The following is a 17250-nucleotide window of genomic DNA, read 5'->3' as shown; positions in this document are numbered from 1 at the left end:
ACCCATTCATCGCGTTTTGGTCGTTTGGGAGAGGAATCACACATGTGTTCTCACATACTTACATACACACACACACGGTGGTTGGAAGCCTGGCGCGGCTGCTTCCGTTTCTGTCTTTTCTTCTTCCCTCTTCACACCGCGCTGGAGCCCGTTTGGTGGTGCGTGTGTTCAGCCTGCTTGGTTCAGGAAAGATGTCATCAAATTTGGCGCGCCTCAACCGCGGTGTTGTATGAAGGCTGTTGATGAAAGTACACAATTAATAGACACTCTTTGTTACAGGCGTTTGTTATAAAAATACAGGCGGTCCCCGAGATACACGGTACCTCTTATACGCGGATTCGGAGATACGCGGTTTTCCAAATTTGACAGTTCTTCGAGCAAATTGTACTGATTTGACACATCCATTGTGAAATATCAAATAATTTCCGTATTGAACGAATGTAAAATACTTTTGAAAAAGGGTTAAAATTGTTCAATTCAGTAGAAAAATATCAAATAATTAATTTGGTGGCGAAAACCACTCCCTACTTGCAAAATTTCACGGAAATTAGTGATATTTTGGCTGGAATTCACGAGATTCGACTTACGCGGAAATTCGAGATACGCGGTATTTTGCGGTCGTTTTCGGTCCCCATTAACCGTGTATCTCGGGGACTGCCTGTACACTTGATTTAAAGATGTGACAAACTTAGCTTTGTGCTTGAGGATCAATTGAACCTTGAAGCCTGTGCACACAGTGTCGCAATTTGAAGAGGTTTGGAGAACAGCTAGCGGTAGCAGCACACATCTGAAACTTGTAAAGTGCAATGTTTGAATTAGAATAAATGTCATATAGCACAAGACGCTTATGAAAGGACACTTACCGAAACAATTAAATGATAAAAATTCGTCCTCCGATAAAGCAAAAAGAACACCGCGGATGGTGCAGTACGGGAAAGTGTTTTACGCAGGAAAAATAATTCACGCAGCACACAAACATACACTCTAATGTCCACGGTTCAGAGCACACTGAAGTCGCTCTTTGGCTTGGATGGAAAAGAGCAAACACCCAGATGAGTGCGATGGAAGAAAACGACTTATGTTCAACAGGGATGGGTAGAATCAAACACACGAAGTGTGCAGGAGAATTCTCTTTGTGTGGCGAGAGAGAATTGACTAACACCCTGATGAGCGAGAACGCAACAAACGTTGTAGAATGTAGAATTGGGATAGGAATAGTGAGCGAAGGCAGTTTTTGGACATGAGGGGATTGAAACTGGGAGAAAAAAGCTTCGGTCGCTACTTGGGAATTATGCTTTCTCGCACCTACAGATCTTTCGGGTCGACCCGAACTCGTTGCACCCGCGGGTCGGATTTGATTCCGGCTGGTTCGCACCCGACTCCGGGTCGGGTAGTGAAATGAATCGTATGACCCAACACTAGTACATAGCAACCCACCCAAGTGACATTTGCTCGAAATTGTTTTACCATATCTACTCGATTAGTACTCGATACGCCTGAAATTGTGGATTTGTGTGTGATCAAGTGTGTTGAAAGCGCCAAGATTTGTGTGATCGTAAATTAGACGTTGCTCTATCGATGGACGACGCCGTCGAGCTCAGTTTTCATTCATAGCTATGGTTTTTTGATGAAAAACAAAAGCTAAATTTTTGTGACGTTATTTTTAAAAAATGGGTATTATTTAAGTATAAAATGGGTACATGACCAACAATAACGATAGAAAACATCATTTTCGAGCCAATCTAGAAGAAAGTAACGAAAAAGCCGCCTCACATTTGATTTTAAAGGACTTTTTTCTAAATTCCCTTAAACTGGTGCAGTTTAAGGGAAGTTTAAGGCTCCAGTTTAAGGGAATTTGCTCCAATTCCCGATTATTCGTGCTATAAAATGTCAGTTGGGCAATTGACATTTTCGAGCACGAATAATCGGGAATTCGAGCAAATTCCCTTAAACTGGAGCCTTAAACTTCCCTTATCTGCACCAGGTTAAGGGAATTTATTGGTTTCTTCTAGATTCGCTCGGAAATGATGTTTCCTATCGTTATAGTTGGTCATGTACCTATTTTATACTTAAATAATACCATTTTTTATAGCATAACGTCCCCAAAAATCAGCTTTTGTTTTTCATCAAAAACCATAGCTATGAATGAAAACTGAGCTCGACGGCATCGTCCATCGAAAGAAAAACATCTAATTCACGAACGCACCAAGTCTTGGCGCTTTCAACACACTTTATCACACACAAATTCACAATTTCAAGCGTATCGAGTACTTATCGAGCAGATATGGGAAAACCATTTCGAGAAAATGTCACTTGGGATCGCGATAGGTAGTAGTGGTGTGCGTGCGCGCAAGGACGATCGTCTTTCGCTGGTGTTAGTGCGCTGTTGTGCTGTCAAAACGGAATCGTTCATTTGTTGACATATCACCATAAACAAACGCCTACAGCAAACGCGTACAGCAGCCAGCGATGGACGAAAAGTGTCGATTATGTTTGGCTCGGCTGGAAAATCAACGCTCAAACGCCACCATCGAGGAGGAGGGTTTCAGAGAAAAGCTTAAAACACTGTTCAGCTTCCCGGTAGGTGTCGAAAGCGCGCGTTGAAATGTGATTCCAGCATGCCTGGCCATTTGTTTACAAAAAGCAACGAAATGCTATTAACGATTCCCTTTCGTTTTAGATCACCTCAATCGAAGCATTCCCATCGACGGTGTGCGTGCAGTGTGAGGCAAGGGTGTCCGATTTCCACACCTACCATGAGCAGGTGAAAAGCAACCAGGATCAGCTGTGGTCGACCCAGCATCAGAAGTATTTCGAAGAGGTCAAGGTAGAGCCCGCCCCGGATGCCGACTATGACGTGTTTGAGTTGCCGTTCGAAGAAGCGGAACCGGTTGAAGGTGCGCCGAAGGAGAGCTGTAAAAATGAACCCGATTCAAAGTGCCAACAACAGCAGCTGCAGCAGCTGGACGAGCTGGCCATAGACAGTGATCTCGACGATGGGATGAAGCTGGAGGATGAGTACAATCCTCCGAGCAGCAGCGCTGCCAGCAACAATAATTCAGACGACAATGAGTACGAGGTGAAACCCCGGAGGTCGAAACGCGTGACGGACATGGCAGACCGCACGAGAACGACACTGCGCGGACGGCCCCCGAAAAGTGAGGCAGGCACGAGGTCGCCCGGTGAGCAGAAGAAAAAATCTCCCATCGTGGGGCGGCGGTGCCAGGCAAGGAACGAAACCAACCAAAAGCTGCGCGAGTTTTATGACATGAAGTGCGAGATGTGCGAGGAGCAGCTGGAATCGTTCAGCGCACTGAAGAAACACTGCTATCGAACGCATCGAACGCGCGGCTACATCAAGTGCTGCGGGCGCAAGTTTCACAGCCAGTACCGGTTGCTGGAGCATCTGTCCTACCACGTCGGCTCGAGCATGGTGCGGTGCGAGGAGTGCAACAAAACGTTCAGCAGCCGAAGCTACCTGCTAGTGCACAGGAGCCGCGTCCACGGGCAGGCCGAGGATCGGCCGTACAAGTGCACCCAGTGCCATCAGTCGTACGCGTTGGAGTGCCACCTGAATGCGCACATCGTGTCGCACGTGCGGGTCAACTGTACGATCTGCGGGAAGGAGCTGGCGAGTGCGCTTTCCCTCCGCACGCACATGATCAACATGCACGGCAACAGGGAGAACCACATCTGCGACACCTGCGGGCGCGAGTTCCGCAGCCGGCCGGCGTTCGAGCGGCACGTCAAGCTACACCTCGGGCTGGAGGTGACCAAACAGGTGCAGTGCGAGGTGTGCCACAAGTGGCTCAACAGCAAGCGGGCGTTCAAGGTGCACCTGCAGCTGGTGCACATGGAGGCGGGCCAAACGTTCCAGTGCGATATCTGCTCGCAGCAGTACCCGAACAGCCGGGCACTGGCCAACCACAAGCAGCGCGTGCACGTGGAGGAGCGGTTTAAGTGTGAGGAGTGCGGCAAGCTGTTCAAGCGGCAGCTCTACCTGAAGGAGCACGTGGCCGCCCTGCACACCCGCAAACCGCTCTACTCCTGCGAGGTGTGCGGTGCTACATTCAACTCGAACGCGAACAAATACTCCCACCGCAAGAACAAACATCCGGTGGAGTGGGAAGAGCGCCGGAAACAGCAACTGCAGCAGCAACAGGAACAGCAGCAGAAGCAGCAGCAGCAGCAACAGCAGCAGGAGCAGGCAGTTAGTTTGTAACAGGGGCATAGCTTAGCTTCTCTATGGAGCGCAAATACTAATATTCCCAAATCCCATCATAATTTAGGTGTCACGTATGGATTTAAGAAAGTTTAAGGTCGAATGCTATTTAATTATACAAAATCGAGATTTTCTAATGCAATGATACATATTTGTATGCTGGTCATGTGAGTAGAATCACACCGAACAGTTCGACTTTGTGAGATGGTTTTAGACCTGTCCACAAGAACAAGAGGTCCCGACTGAGATGGTTCCACAGAGGGGGTTTTGAGCTGATTCGGAGATAATGTTTTGGTGGGAAAGATGCATCATTATTTAACAAAACTGGCAACAGATTCACAAATTAAGCAACCACAAAAACGGATTTTCATTAGCAATTGAAAAATAAAATGAAAAAATCACATTAAAAAAAAATTTTTTTTTCTTCATATTTCTTTAATTTTGGATTAATTTCCATTTTATTAAAAAAAATCATTTTGCGTGCTTTTGCAAATATTCAATTTAATATCAAATAGGTCGAATTGCATTAAAATAATTTAATCTTTTCGTAATTACAAACAAAGCAAAACCTCGTACACATCTCCAAAAACAAACTATTCCCTAGACGACTCCAGTGATCACATCCGCCGCGGCAAACAATCTCTTGCCCTCCCCTTGTTTCTGTTAAGGTCTGTCGTCATGTATTTAAAATAAGAGGTGGACGAATGCACGCGAATAAGTTAACACATATAAAAACGTTTATTCACTATCCTATGTGGAGGCGCGCCGGAGAGAGAGTGATCCTTCGGGGATCACGTCATAAGCCCGAACCTAACGGCATCTCACGAGATGCGTGCACTCATCAGTGAGAGCCGTGATACATACAGGTTGGCTCACTAAGGCAAAATATTCACCATAACATCTCCCTCCTTAAAACGTTCGGTACACATCGAACCGACTGGGCGGTCTTCTGTTGCGAGAAGAGCGACGTGGTTCATGTACCGAATCGATTGTTTGATCCGTTCTGCGGGATGTAGCTCTTCTTCGTGGACACTTGATGAGTGTTGGACGGCTGCTCTCAATATTAAAATTACTAGATGGTACAACACAGGACGACACAGGCGCTGGCGGTGAGGACGGTTTATCAGCTTCTAGCTGGCCCGATGATGCAGGTACTGGTGACGGATTAAAGTGCCAAGCATCGAATAACAGATCCAAAGGTAGTGGTGAATGGGCCCGTGTTGTGTCCTTAAACGAACCGTCGCTGATACGCCGACGTAGCTGATTAATGTGTCGACGGAACGTCTTCCCCTCAGCAGTCCGAACCAGGTACATGAATCTGCCTTGCCGATCGACCACCGTAGCAGTGACCCATTTCCAATCGTTCAGACGGTACTCCTTAGCGTAGATCGACTCACCGGGATTCAGCTCACGAACTCGTAGACCAGCACTCGGTTGTGAAGCTTGACGTGGCGGCAATAACTGCTCTAGCAAAGTCCTGGGACGCCTGCCTAGCATAATCTCGGCAGGAGTTTTCGAATTATTCAGCTGAGCGTTCGGGGTGGCCCGATAGCTCTGCAAGAAGGTGTCCAGAGCTTCTCGTAACGTAAGACCATCGGCTGACATCTTCCTCAAAGCGCGCTTAAAGGTGTCGACAAACCTTTCAGCCTGCCCGTTGGATTGCGGGTGATACGGCGCTGTCCTGATGTGCTCAACCCCATTTTGCCTACAAAAAGATTCAAAATCTGTGCTAGTGAATTGTGGACCATTATCCGCAAGTGTTACTGGGTTGCCAAAACGAGTAAATATGTTACGCAGTATACTTATCGTTGCCGTTGTTGTTGTACTGCTCGTTGGAATCACTTCTGGCCACTTCGAGAACGAATCGACAATCACCAGGTACCATTCCCCGTTGAGTGGTCCCTCGTAGTCGACATGAATGCGGTACCACGGACCTGGTGCTTCTGGCCAGCTGGTCGACTTGATGTGAGTTGGAGACTTAGCTGCTATCTGGCATGAATGACACGAGTTCACCCAATCGACAATGTCATGGTCCATTGATGGCCAATAAAAATAACTTCTGGCCATGGCTTTCATCCTATTTATTCCTGGGTGCCCGAGATGAACCTGTTTCAAGCAGGTGCGTTGCAATACTTTGGGGATTACTACCCTCTCTCTAAATAGGAGACACCCGTCGATTGCTGTAAGCGAATCTTTTCTGTCATGGAAGCGCGACAGTTTTCCTTCATAAGCTGCATTATTTGGCCATCCATGTTGAACGTATTGAAGGACTTTGGATAATAATCTGTCGGCTTTGGTTTCTCTACTTATGTCGATAAAATTAACTGGAACATACTGAATAGCGCTAGTTACCAATGATTTAACTTCCGCCTCTAATGTAACACATGCTATCACTGAATCTTCGTCTGGCTTGGCGTGTGTGTGTATCAGGCGGGAAAGAAGGTCAGCGTTGCCAAACTGATCGGTGCGAACGTATTCTATTTCAAAATCATATGCCAGTAGGGTAAGAGCGAAACGTTGCAACCGATTGGCTGTAAAATTGGGGATCCCTTTTTTCGACCCAAATATTCGCAAAAGCGGCCGATGATCTGTTTGTGTTGTGTACAGAAACGGTGCAGTGTAACCGCGACTCGATGCTGTCGTGCAACTGACAGCATCCGACGTCCGAATGGCCGTTAAGGGCTTCGGGAGCGATCGGGCTACCGAGGGTCGGACTCGATCATATGCCGCGACCCGACACGCACAACAGTCTTGTAGCATATATGTTATTTATATTAGAATATAGTGGTTGATACAGAAGAGCCGCGTGTGTCTTTAATATCCTCAATTGTGCACCTGTCCGAAACACAAAAGTGGCGACGAGTTTCTAATTGTTTGTTGTTTCGTTTCATTTATTCGTGTGAAAATTCCGCGACCCAAGCGGCGAAGGATGTCCTCTGAGGAGACTGGTGCCAACGACGAAGAGATGCGCCGTTCATCGCTAGGGCTAACTAGCGCGAGCGGAGGGCTAATTCCGCAGAACGGTGCGATGCTGCAACCCAACGTGCATCTTTTGGGCGACCAGCGCATTCTCGGTGGTATGCAGCGAAGTGAAGATGCCGCGCCGTTGCAGATACGTGCGCAACCGCCATTGCAATCCGGGTCATTGCCACTGTTCCACGGTGGTCAGGCGCCATTGCTGTAAGCTCCAACAGCGCCATCGCAGTCGGCTCCCGCACAACAGCACCAAAGTACAGGTCCGTATTTGAGTGGAAGTGATAATACGATGATGCTAACGATACAGCAGCTACAAAAGCAGATGGCTCAGCAGCAGCAGCTTATTAGTGAATTATTATGCCAGCGTTTAAATAACTTAGGTGCGTCTACGGCCGCGGTACACCCCGAGCAGATCATTGCCACACTAGCGAGAAATATAACGGAATTTCGTTATGATGAGGAAGGAGGTGTAACGTTCGGTGGGTGGTTTGCGAGATATGAGGAGCTGTTTAGGAAGGATGCGGAGCGTATAGATGAAGCCGCGAAAGTCAGGCTGTTGATGAGGAAGTTAGGTCCGGTCGAGCACGACAGGTACACGTCGTTTATATTGCCGCGGAAAGCGGGAGATTTTTCATTTGCGGAAACGGTCCAGAGGTTGACCGAGTTGTTTGACACGCGAGAGTCGTTGCTTAGCAAAAGGTTCAAGTGCTTGCAAATAGCGAAAAATAAGAATGAAGACCATATGTCATATGCGTGTACGTTGAACAAGGCGTGCGTCGGATTTGAGCTTGGAAAGCTTACAGAGGAACAATTTAAGTGTTTATTGCTTGTGTGCGGGTTGAAGTCAGAGCACGATGTTGACTTCCGTACGAGGCTGCTTGCGCGAATAGAAGATAAAGCAGATATTACGCTGCAGCAGTTGTCGGCGGAGTGCGGCAGGATAGTTAACTTAAAGAAGGATAGTGCCATGATCGAGTCCCCAGCACATGAGAATGTGTTGGCTGTAAAGTCGGAAAGACACTTACAAGTCAAAAGATCGCAGCTAGATCAGCGTACGACGCAGAGTAAGCCCTGCTGGGCATGTGGGGATAACCACTGGCAACGTGATTGCCCATATCGTACTAAAGAATGTTTTAAGTGTAGGCGGATAGGCCACAAAGCGAGTCATTGCAACAAAAATCGAAGGAAATTTAGGAAGCCTGAGTATGGCCTCGGATATGAGGAACAGGAAGGGAATGTTGCACAAGTGGTAACTGTGAGTGTGCAGAGCATAGCATCTAGGAGAAAATACGTGGAGGTTAGTCTCAACAACAAGCCAGTTCACCTGCAACTCGACTCAGGGTCGGATATTTCTATAATAGGCATGCGTACATGGAAACAAATAGGGAGCCCCCGGCTCAAACCCCTTTCCGTCGCAGCGAGAACTGCTTCAGGAGCTGGTCTTATGCTCGAGGGTGAATTTCTATGTGAGGCCACACTAGGCAATGTTACGGCTGAAGTAACCATAAGAGTGGCAAAACATGATCTTATGCTATTCGGTGCGGATCTGTTTGAGTTGTTAGGTCTGTGGTCAACACCCATTGAAAGTTATTGCTATAGAGAGGGCAGAAATTTAAAGCAGCATGATAGGCTTGATCAAAAACAGACGGAATGTCTAGTAGCTAGTATAAAGGCTGGTGATGGTATAGATTATGCAGCAGGCACGGGAAATGCAATTCCATTCCCTTACAATGAGGTGGTTAAGCCCATGCAACGTGATACAATGCTGCGCAGATTATATAGCTATGGCAATTATGAAGGTCGAATAGATAGCGCCAATTACCTTCGTAAACAGCCCTCGCCGATAATTTGTCACGAAGCGTACCAAAGAAAAGGGAGACACATGAGGTCGCAAGAACCTTAGCGTGGGCGTAAATAATGATTTATAAACGGGCATATGAGTTAAAGGATCCCTGGCGAGAGGGTACATATCTCAAGGAAGTGCTAGAAATTAAGTGATACAAGAATGGAAAATAATGGTATTAATTTACGGTAGGATGTTTTAATGGCTAAGGGTAGAGTTTCTGGAACAAAATAGCCGTCACAATTTTTAGCATTTTAGCACACCCAGTTTTAGCCATCGTGGCACAACATTCCCCTAGCATTGTCTGCGTATGTGTAAAAATGAATGGTCCACCTCGCCGCTCTTCTCGTGATAGAAGGGCGCCGCGTAGGTTGCAGCTGTACCAGCTGAATTAAGAGAGGGAGATGTTGTGTACAGAAACGGTGCAGTGTAACCGCGACTCGATGCTGTCGTGCAACTGACAGCATCCGACGTCCGAATGGCCGTTAAGGGCTTCGGGAGCGATCGGGCTACCGAGGGTCGGACTCGATCATATGCCGCGACCCGACACGCACAACAGTCTTGTAGCATATATGTTATTTATATTAGAATATAAGTGGTTGATACAGAAGAGCCGCGTGTGTCTTTAATATCCTCAATTGTGCACCTGTCCGAAACACAAAAGTTTGCAATAAAAACTTTCTGCCGAATATCATCTTATGAAATTTTTTTATCTCAAAAATTATGGCTAAGCCCTCGCGATCAATTTGGCTGTATGCTTTTTCTGCCGCTGTGAGGGCGCGCGAGGCATGCTGGACCACCCGAATAGATCCGTCAGGATACTTATGGCTTATTGTCGCCCCGAGGCCAACTGATGATGCGTCGGCAGATACGATGATTGCTTGTCTAGGATCGTAATGGGTTAGTAGTAAATCGGAAGCCAATATCGCCTTGAAGCTCTCAAAAGCTTTTCTGCATTCCGACGTCCAGCGAAATTCGACTCCGGCCTTTAACAAATCGTCCAATGGATAGCGCAAATTTCTCATGTTGGGTACAAACCGACCGTAATAGTTTATGGCCCCTAAAAACGATCTTACTTCGGTTAAATTGGTTGGCTCCGGTAACTTGCGAATAGCTTCAACCTTCTACGCATCAGGCCGTAATCCATGGCTGTCGATAATGTGGCCCAAATATTTAATTTGGTTAACCCTGAAGTGGCATTTTTCCGCTCGCAGTGTGAACCCGTAGTTCTGAATCCGATTCAAAATTTCTACTACGGTTGCGTCGTGCTCCGCTTCGGATGGACCTCCGATGATTATGTCATCCAAGTACACTGAAACGCCTTGGATACCGGATAGCATTATGTCCATCAATTGCTGAAAGGCTGTAGGAGCTATCTTAATGCCAGGTGGAAGTCGGTTGTACGTATAGAGCCCTCGATGCGTATTTATGGTCAAGAAATGACGGTATTCTGGATCAATTTCCACTTGCAAAAATGCATCTGACAGGTCTATTTTGCTAAAGACCTTGCAATTTGCCAGCCTTGCAAAAATGTCCTCTGGTACAGGTAACGGGTAGTCGTGGGGGAATAACGCAGCATTAAGTCCCGTCGAATAGTCGCCGCAAATACGAACAAGTCCGTTGGCTTTGCGCACGACGACCACTGGAGCTGCCCATTCTGCAGTAGTTACAGGAGTGATGACATTCAACTCCTGAAGACGGTCGAGCTCACGACTCACGGTTTCCTCCATCGCGTAAGCTACTGGGCGGCTAGGTCTATAAACAGGACGAACATTATCTCGCAAGGTAAATTTTATACTCGCCTTTGTACAGAGTCCTGTTCCCGTAAACACCTTGGAAAAAAGCTGCTGGAACGATTGCTGTCCTGCTACTGCAACGTGATTGCAGAACGCATCCATCGGCACCGACCAGAGGGAGAAAACATCAATCAAATCGGCTCCCAGTAGTAGTAGGTTTGCTGCTCCGCATACGCTGACTGTCGCCTGCCTCGTCTGGCTACCAACACTAACAGCACAGCTGAATTCACCATCCAATACCAGTGTCGCTCCCGATGCAGTTTTAGCTGTGACGGATGACGGTGTTAACGGCGGGCTGCCAATTTTTCTCCACGTACGGCGGTCGATGACACTGATATCCGAAGCTGTGTCTAGCTGCAATCGAACAGCTGTTCCGTTGAGAGCGATGGACACGAATCTGCGGCGCTCTCGTATGCTTCGGACGTTGACCGTTACTACACGAGTGTTGATATTCCGTTGCCGAACATTGAATCGCTTCTTTCTGCTCGCTGTGTTGCAGTGCCCCTCACGATGACCATATCTTGCACAGTCGAGACACTTGTGCGAACGGTAAGTGCACTCACGCACCCAGTGCATGTCACCACACAACCAACAGGGCTTCGCTGGCTTGCTTGTTGATGAACACACAGCATACTTTGCACGGAACGGTCGTTTGGTACGGTACGGCGTGAACCGCTTGTAATTAGTTTGCTGCGCTGCTTTCTCGTGCGATCTCTTCTCTCCGCTGTGTACTGCGAAAACACGTTCACTCGTCTCTCCGGCAATCATAGCGCTGTCTCCTTTCACACTTGTAATACGCTGACACTCTGCGGATAATTGTTCAAGCGTAACGTCGTTCCACTCCTCTATGCGCGCAAGGAGTCTAGTTCGCAGGTCATTGTCAGCCTCATCTTTGAGCCCACACACCAGCATTAGGCACTTGAAGGTCTCTTCGTTCATGCTCACAAACTGGAACTCGACGCATGCTCGGTTTACCCGACAGGAGAACGCGATCAAATCTTCCGTGCGCTTTTTACAGATCTGGAGGCATCTGTAGCGCTTACTAAGGAGAGATTCTCTACACCCAAAAAGTGCTGTCAGCTTATCGACGGTTTCCTTAGCCTCATCGCCTAGCCGCGAAGCGTCTTTGGCAAACAGGTCCTCGTAGCGTGTGAACCAAGCTTCGAACGTAACACCAGATTCAGCTTCATACCGGAACTCTGCTATGCTATTGGCCTAAGCATCGAGTATAAGTTCTGGGTTACTAGGGACGGCGGGCTGGTACTGCTGTGCGGGTTGTTGCTGGGCTTGCGGCGCGAATTGCTGCTGTTGCAACATTTGCGAAATTAACTGTTGCTGTTGCTGCAATTGCTGTTGCAGCAAGTGCAAGGTTTGGTGCAGGACGGCGTTATCCAGAGGTTGTTGACCCATCTGGCCATTTTGTACGGATGGCAATGGTGCTGACTGCGATGGCGCTGGTTGCGATGGCGATGGTCCTAGCTGCACTGGCCTCGGTGTTAACTGCCCTTGCTGACTCACGTAGCCGCGCGATCCAGGTTGAACATGGGCCGGCGGATCGTACACGGAAGGAACCTCACCGGTTTGTTGGGCCGTCAATGCACGGTAATCGATACGGCCTAACGATGATCGTCGCTGGTCTTCATCCATCGGGACTTCCATCGCTCCATCTCCGCTATGCATCCTGCGCCGCTTTGACGTGATGGTGGAGTTTTTTTTTTTTTTTTTTTTTTTTTTTTTTTTTTTTTTTTTTTTTTTTTTTTTTTTTTTTTTTTTTTTTTTTTAACACTCTTACACGTTAAAACACAGACTTTTACTTTACAGACACTAAACTTTTAAAACGAATTCTCGTCGCCACTGTTAAGGTCTGTCGTCATGTATTTAAAATAAGAGGTGGACGAATGCACGCGAATAAGTTAACACATATAAAAACGTTTATTCACTATCCTATGTGGAGGCGCGCCGGAGAGAGAGTGATCCTTCGGGGATCACGTCATAAGCCCGAACCTAACGGCATCTCACGAGATGCGTGCACTCATCAGTGAGAGCCGTGATACATACAGGTTGGCTCACTAAGGCAAAATATTCACCATAAGGCCGCGGGGCCATGGGGATTCTCAACACTCATTTTCTCAAGCACTCATGAGTGCTTTTGAGAAATCCTCGTTCTCAGCGTTTGTCGAATCAGAACAAAATCGGTTTTGAGAATCTTTGAGAATCGTTGAGAAAGTTGACGATGCAGCGATCGGCTACCTGAAATATAAGCAATTGTGCTATTTCTTTTTCGATAATCACTTTGGAAAATGTATTCAATATTTATAATTGAAAAAGTTTAAAAAAACATGCGATCAAAAACATATAACATATAAACATGCGCCACGCGATAGTGCCGCTGCAGCGTGTAGAACCGATCGAAGCTTTGTTCGGCCTGTTTTGGGCAGAGCTCGCAGCGCATCTCGAAAAACTCCATAATTATGCGATCGTTCTCGTGCAGGTCGGGCTTTTTTTTTTAATTTCATATATAAACCGACGGACCATCGTGTCTAATCGGCAACCTTATAATTAAATTAAGGAGCATATAAATAAACCTCTAGTTATAAGCAAACATTAAATGTGACGTAGACGCAATTTCTCCTTGAACGTGGAAGTAGACATACTAAAATCGAACAAATCTAACACTTCATTGAACTCGAGGGACATACGTATAATAGGGTGTCCCTGGTTATGGTTGTTGCGGGTACGCGGTACACGGAGATGGAAATTGGATCTAAGAATCCGACAGGGAGCGAACAAATTGATGCTGGCTAGTAATGCCGGCATTACAGTCGTCAACTCGTACGACTTAACAACATGCCCGTCATGGGTTCAAGCCCCAAATAGACCGTGCCGCCATACGTAGGACTGACTATCCTGCTATGGGGGGAAAATCAATAAGTCACTGAAAGCCAACCCCACAAGTGTGTTGGCAGGCCTTGACCGGCATCGGTTGTTGAGCCAAAGAAGAAGAAGAAGAAGTAATGCCGGGGAATCGATCTCTCCGTTAAGGAGCCGGAATATGAAAAGGCATTGGGCGTTTTTACGCCGAGAGCAGAGTGGTTCAAGTCCGAGAAGCAGACACCGCTGATGATAGTAGGGCCGAGCGTGGTGGGATTGCCATGGAAGGAGTCGAACCGCGTACCTGGTGAGTCTCCGTTGAATGGCTTCGAGGCGATTGATGTCACCAACGCCAAGCGGGCACCAGATCGGGCAGCAGTACTCCAGGCACGACCTTACGATGGCACAGAAGATCGACTTGACGCACATGGGATCGGTAAACTCGCTACAGATCCGCGTAATTAGACCGAGTAGCTGATTTCCCTTCGCAACAACGCTGTCAATGTGAGGGCGAAATGACAGCTTCTGGTCGATTAGCACCCCCAAATCACGGATACATGTCGTGCGAACCAAAGCCGTGTTGAGCATAGTGTATGTAAACGAGATAGGGTTACGGGCTCTGCTGAATGATATACACTGACATTTATCAGCACACACTTGGAGCGCGTTTCTGCTGCACCAGCTGTCGAGATTCTCAAGGATCATTTGAAGGCGTACACAGTCACTGTCGTTTCTAACTGGAGCGAATATTTTTTACGTCGTCGGCGTACATTAGGTGTTGGCCTGGCGGTAAAACAAAAGATAGGTCATTTATATAGATGAGGAAGAGTAGCGGTCCCAAGTTACTCCCTTGAGGCACTCCGGAGGAGCTGCTGAAGGAGTGAGAGCGATGAGATCCTATGCTTATATAGTACGAACGACCAGTTAAGTATGAACGCAGCCAGGTGATGTGCCAGTCCAGGAAACCGAGTTTTATTAGCTTCGAGAGTAGAATATCATGAGAGATACTATCGAACGCAGCCCTGAAGTCGATATATACTGCATCAACTTGAGTACCACGATCCATGTGGTCGAAGCAGAAACCAACAAATTCAGCAAGATTAGTGGTGGAAGATCTCCTTGGGAGAAATCCATGCTGACTAGGGCTCATATAGTTTTGAACTGCTGTGAGTAGTGGATTGTATAGAATGAGCTCAAACACCTTTGCACAAGCGCATAAGGAAACAATGCCACGATAATTGCAAGCATGAAGTCGACTGCCCTTCTTATGGATAGGAACCATTCGCGCGTGTTTCCAGGACGCAGGATACGTGCCACGCATAAGGGAATCATTAAATATTTTGGCAAGAATGGGTGCGAGTGATTGACGACAGTGCTTCAAAATGTATGCGGGAATATTGTCAGGTCCAGATGATGTAGATGGTTTTATATCGCTGAGTGTGCGCGCAACTAATGCTTCGTCAATTGTGGGTATAATGAAATCGATAGCATCCGATGGAGTATTGCGAGTGGTCTCTGCTAGAGTGTTAGGGTTGTGAACAGGAAGGGTGAATGCATCAGCGAAACGATTGGCGAAAGTGTTGCAGATATCGGATGTATCGATACTAGTTTCGCCATTGTAGCTCAATGACGGAGGGATACTACTTATATTGCGCCGTTTGTTCCAGAAGCTCCAGAACCGTGTCGGCTTAGAAAATAGTTGCCTTTCAGTACGGCAAATGAAGGAGCGGTAGAGCACACGATTTTGTCGACGATAATTGTTCAGTGCATGGAAAAAAATTCTCCTATGCAGCGATGATCTCGTTCTACTATAATCCGCGTACGCTTTAGATTTTATTTTTTTCAACCGTCTTAAAGATGCATTAGACCAATCGGGGCCAGACTTTCGTCGAGCGACAGGAACGCAGGAGTTAATCGCTGAGCGCATAAAAACGCTAAAGAAATCGGTGGCTTCGTCGATAGTGGCAAAGTTGGAGCAGTCAAAATTGCGGTCAAACGACACAATAAGAGAATTCATACGTTCAACATTCGTTTTGAAGAAATTTCTATTGACTGTACTGCGAGTGTGACTGTTGGTGGTGTGGGATAATTGTGCGGGATAGTAAATCATCATATCCAATGAAGGATGATGAAAGTCCTCACTGAGAAGTGGAATACTACATTGTGTTACGTATGGGAGGGAGTTCTCTAGAGCCGAAGTACCATTCACAGAGTACAGAGGTGTGTTTGAGTCGCACAAAATATTGGTTGCGGTTAGGTTTGCGAAGACCAGATCCAATTGAAGCCCAGATTGATTTGCAATACCACTCAACTGAAATAAACCGCTACTATGCAACCCATCAACGAAATCGGTATTAGCCACGGAATTGCATAAAGGTGCATAATGCATGACAGAATAACATGGAGAGCAATCAGTGGCTTCTGATGTATTAGTCAGCTCTCATCTGATGTCAGGTTTATTGAAATCTCCGAAGACGTATAATAAATCGCTCTCTTTAATGCGGCTTGAAATTTCACGTACACTATCATGTAAAGCGTTCATCACTGCGGGGTCATTCGCATGACTAGGCGGAATGTAAATAACGCCGATGTAAACAGAGACCTTACCTCACTGTCGTACAGCGAATAAAGCTCGCCAGGCTCCGGTGAGCTGGCCATGTTATACGCATGGAAACGGACGACCCAGCCCGTAAAGTCTTTTTAGGCCGTCCACAAGGACAGAGGAGGCGTGGTAGGCCCAAATTGAGGTGGCAAGATGGCGTGGAGGCGTCCGCCATTAAGGCCGGGATAACGGACTGGCAGACGAAGGCGCGAGACCGTGAGCGGTTTCGGACACTCCTGAGGCAGGCCAAAACCGCAAAGCGGTTGTAGTGCCGGATAAGTAAGTAAAGTAAACAGAGACACCTGGCAGCAATGTTTTGATCCAAAGTTGTTCCAGTATGGTATTAGGCGATGCGATTTCACATGTCGGTATTGAAGAGGAACATGCAATTAAAACACCCCCACCACGTGAGAGGGCACTGTTGGAAAGATTCCTATCGCACCTGTAGATATGATAATGATCATCAGTGAGGAGCGAAGAAGGTATGGACTGAGTAAGCCAAGTCTCAGTGAGGATGATAAAATCATATTCAGATTCTGATAGCGCCAGGCGAAGATTTGTAGTTTTCGTTCGTAGACCACGTACATTTTGGTAGTAGATAGAGAGACTGGGATGAGCTGAACGAGGTGCATCGCCGGATGCAGTGCAAGATTGCTATTCATCTGACGGGCCAGCGTAAAAAAAAGTTCTATGAACTGTACAAATCGAGAATTACTTCAAAGTGCCTTAAATTTGAAAAAAAAAAATCTCTGCTTTATTTTTGATTAACATTTTTCTTGAAGTCGACAAGTAAAATAGCACAATACGGACGTCACACGAGGAGTAAACTCAAAAAGTTTACGCTTGATTTGTATGGGAGAGCGTAAACTTCCTGTTAAAAGATTATAGGGTTGTATGGCTGAAATCCAGTTTACGCCAAAGTTTACGCATCGTGTGACGT

At 46.9% G+C, this 17250-nt stretch overlaps 2 protein-coding genes across 2 annotated transcripts; one reads left to right on the top strand and one right to left on the bottom strand.

Annotated features, from left to right (window-relative positions):
- Positions 1 to 2360: 2360 nt before the first annotated feature.
- Positions 2361 to 4627, top strand: LOC121593609 (transcription factor grauzone-like). The gene is made up of 2 exons (XM_041916141.1): positions 2361 to 2580; positions 2681 to 4627. The coding sequence occupies exons 1-2, from the start codon at positions 2470 to 2472 to the stop codon at positions 4220 to 4222; spliced, it is 1653 nt and encodes a 550-aa protein (XP_041772075.1). The 5' UTR covers positions 2361 to 2469; the 3' UTR covers positions 4223 to 4627.
- A 5538-nt stretch (positions 4628 to 10165) lies between these two features.
- Positions 10166 to 12517, bottom strand: LOC121592281 (uncharacterized protein K02A2.6-like). The gene is made up of 2 exons (XM_041913680.1): positions 12102 to 12517; positions 10166 to 12044 (listed from the first exon to the last, which is right to left on the bottom strand). The coding sequence occupies exons 1-2, from the start codon at positions 12515 to 12517 to the stop codon at positions 10166 to 10168; spliced, it is 2295 nt and encodes a 764-aa protein (XP_041769614.1).
- Positions 12518 to 17250: the final 4733 nt, after the last annotated feature.

This window comes from Anopheles merus, chromosome 2L (assembly GCF_017562075.2).
Source record: "Anopheles merus strain MAF chromosome 2L, AmerM5.1, whole genome shotgun sequence".
NCBI classification, from domain to species: Eukaryota; Metazoa; Arthropoda; class Insecta; order Diptera; family Culicidae; genus Anopheles; species Anopheles merus.
Note: the sequence above shows the minus strand (reverse complement) of the source record. Positions and strands in the feature narration are given on the sequence as shown.

Coding starts and splice junctions, on each gene's coding strand:
- LOC121593609 (XM_041916141.1), top strand. CDS start 2,470: ATGGACGAAAAGTGTCGATTATGTTTGGCTCGGCTGGAAAATCAACGC. Junction 2,581..2,680: donor AAACACTGTTCAGCTTCCCG/GTAGGTGTCGAA, acceptor CTTTCGTTTTAG/ATCACCTCAATCGAAGCATT.
- LOC121592281 (XM_041913680.1), bottom strand. CDS start 12,517: ATGCATAGCGGAGATGGAGCGATGGAAGTCCCGATGGATGAAGACCAG. Junction 12,045..12,101: donor CAGCAACAACCCGCACAGCA/GTACCAGCCCGC, acceptor TTAGGCCAATAG/CATAGCAGAGTTCCGGTATG.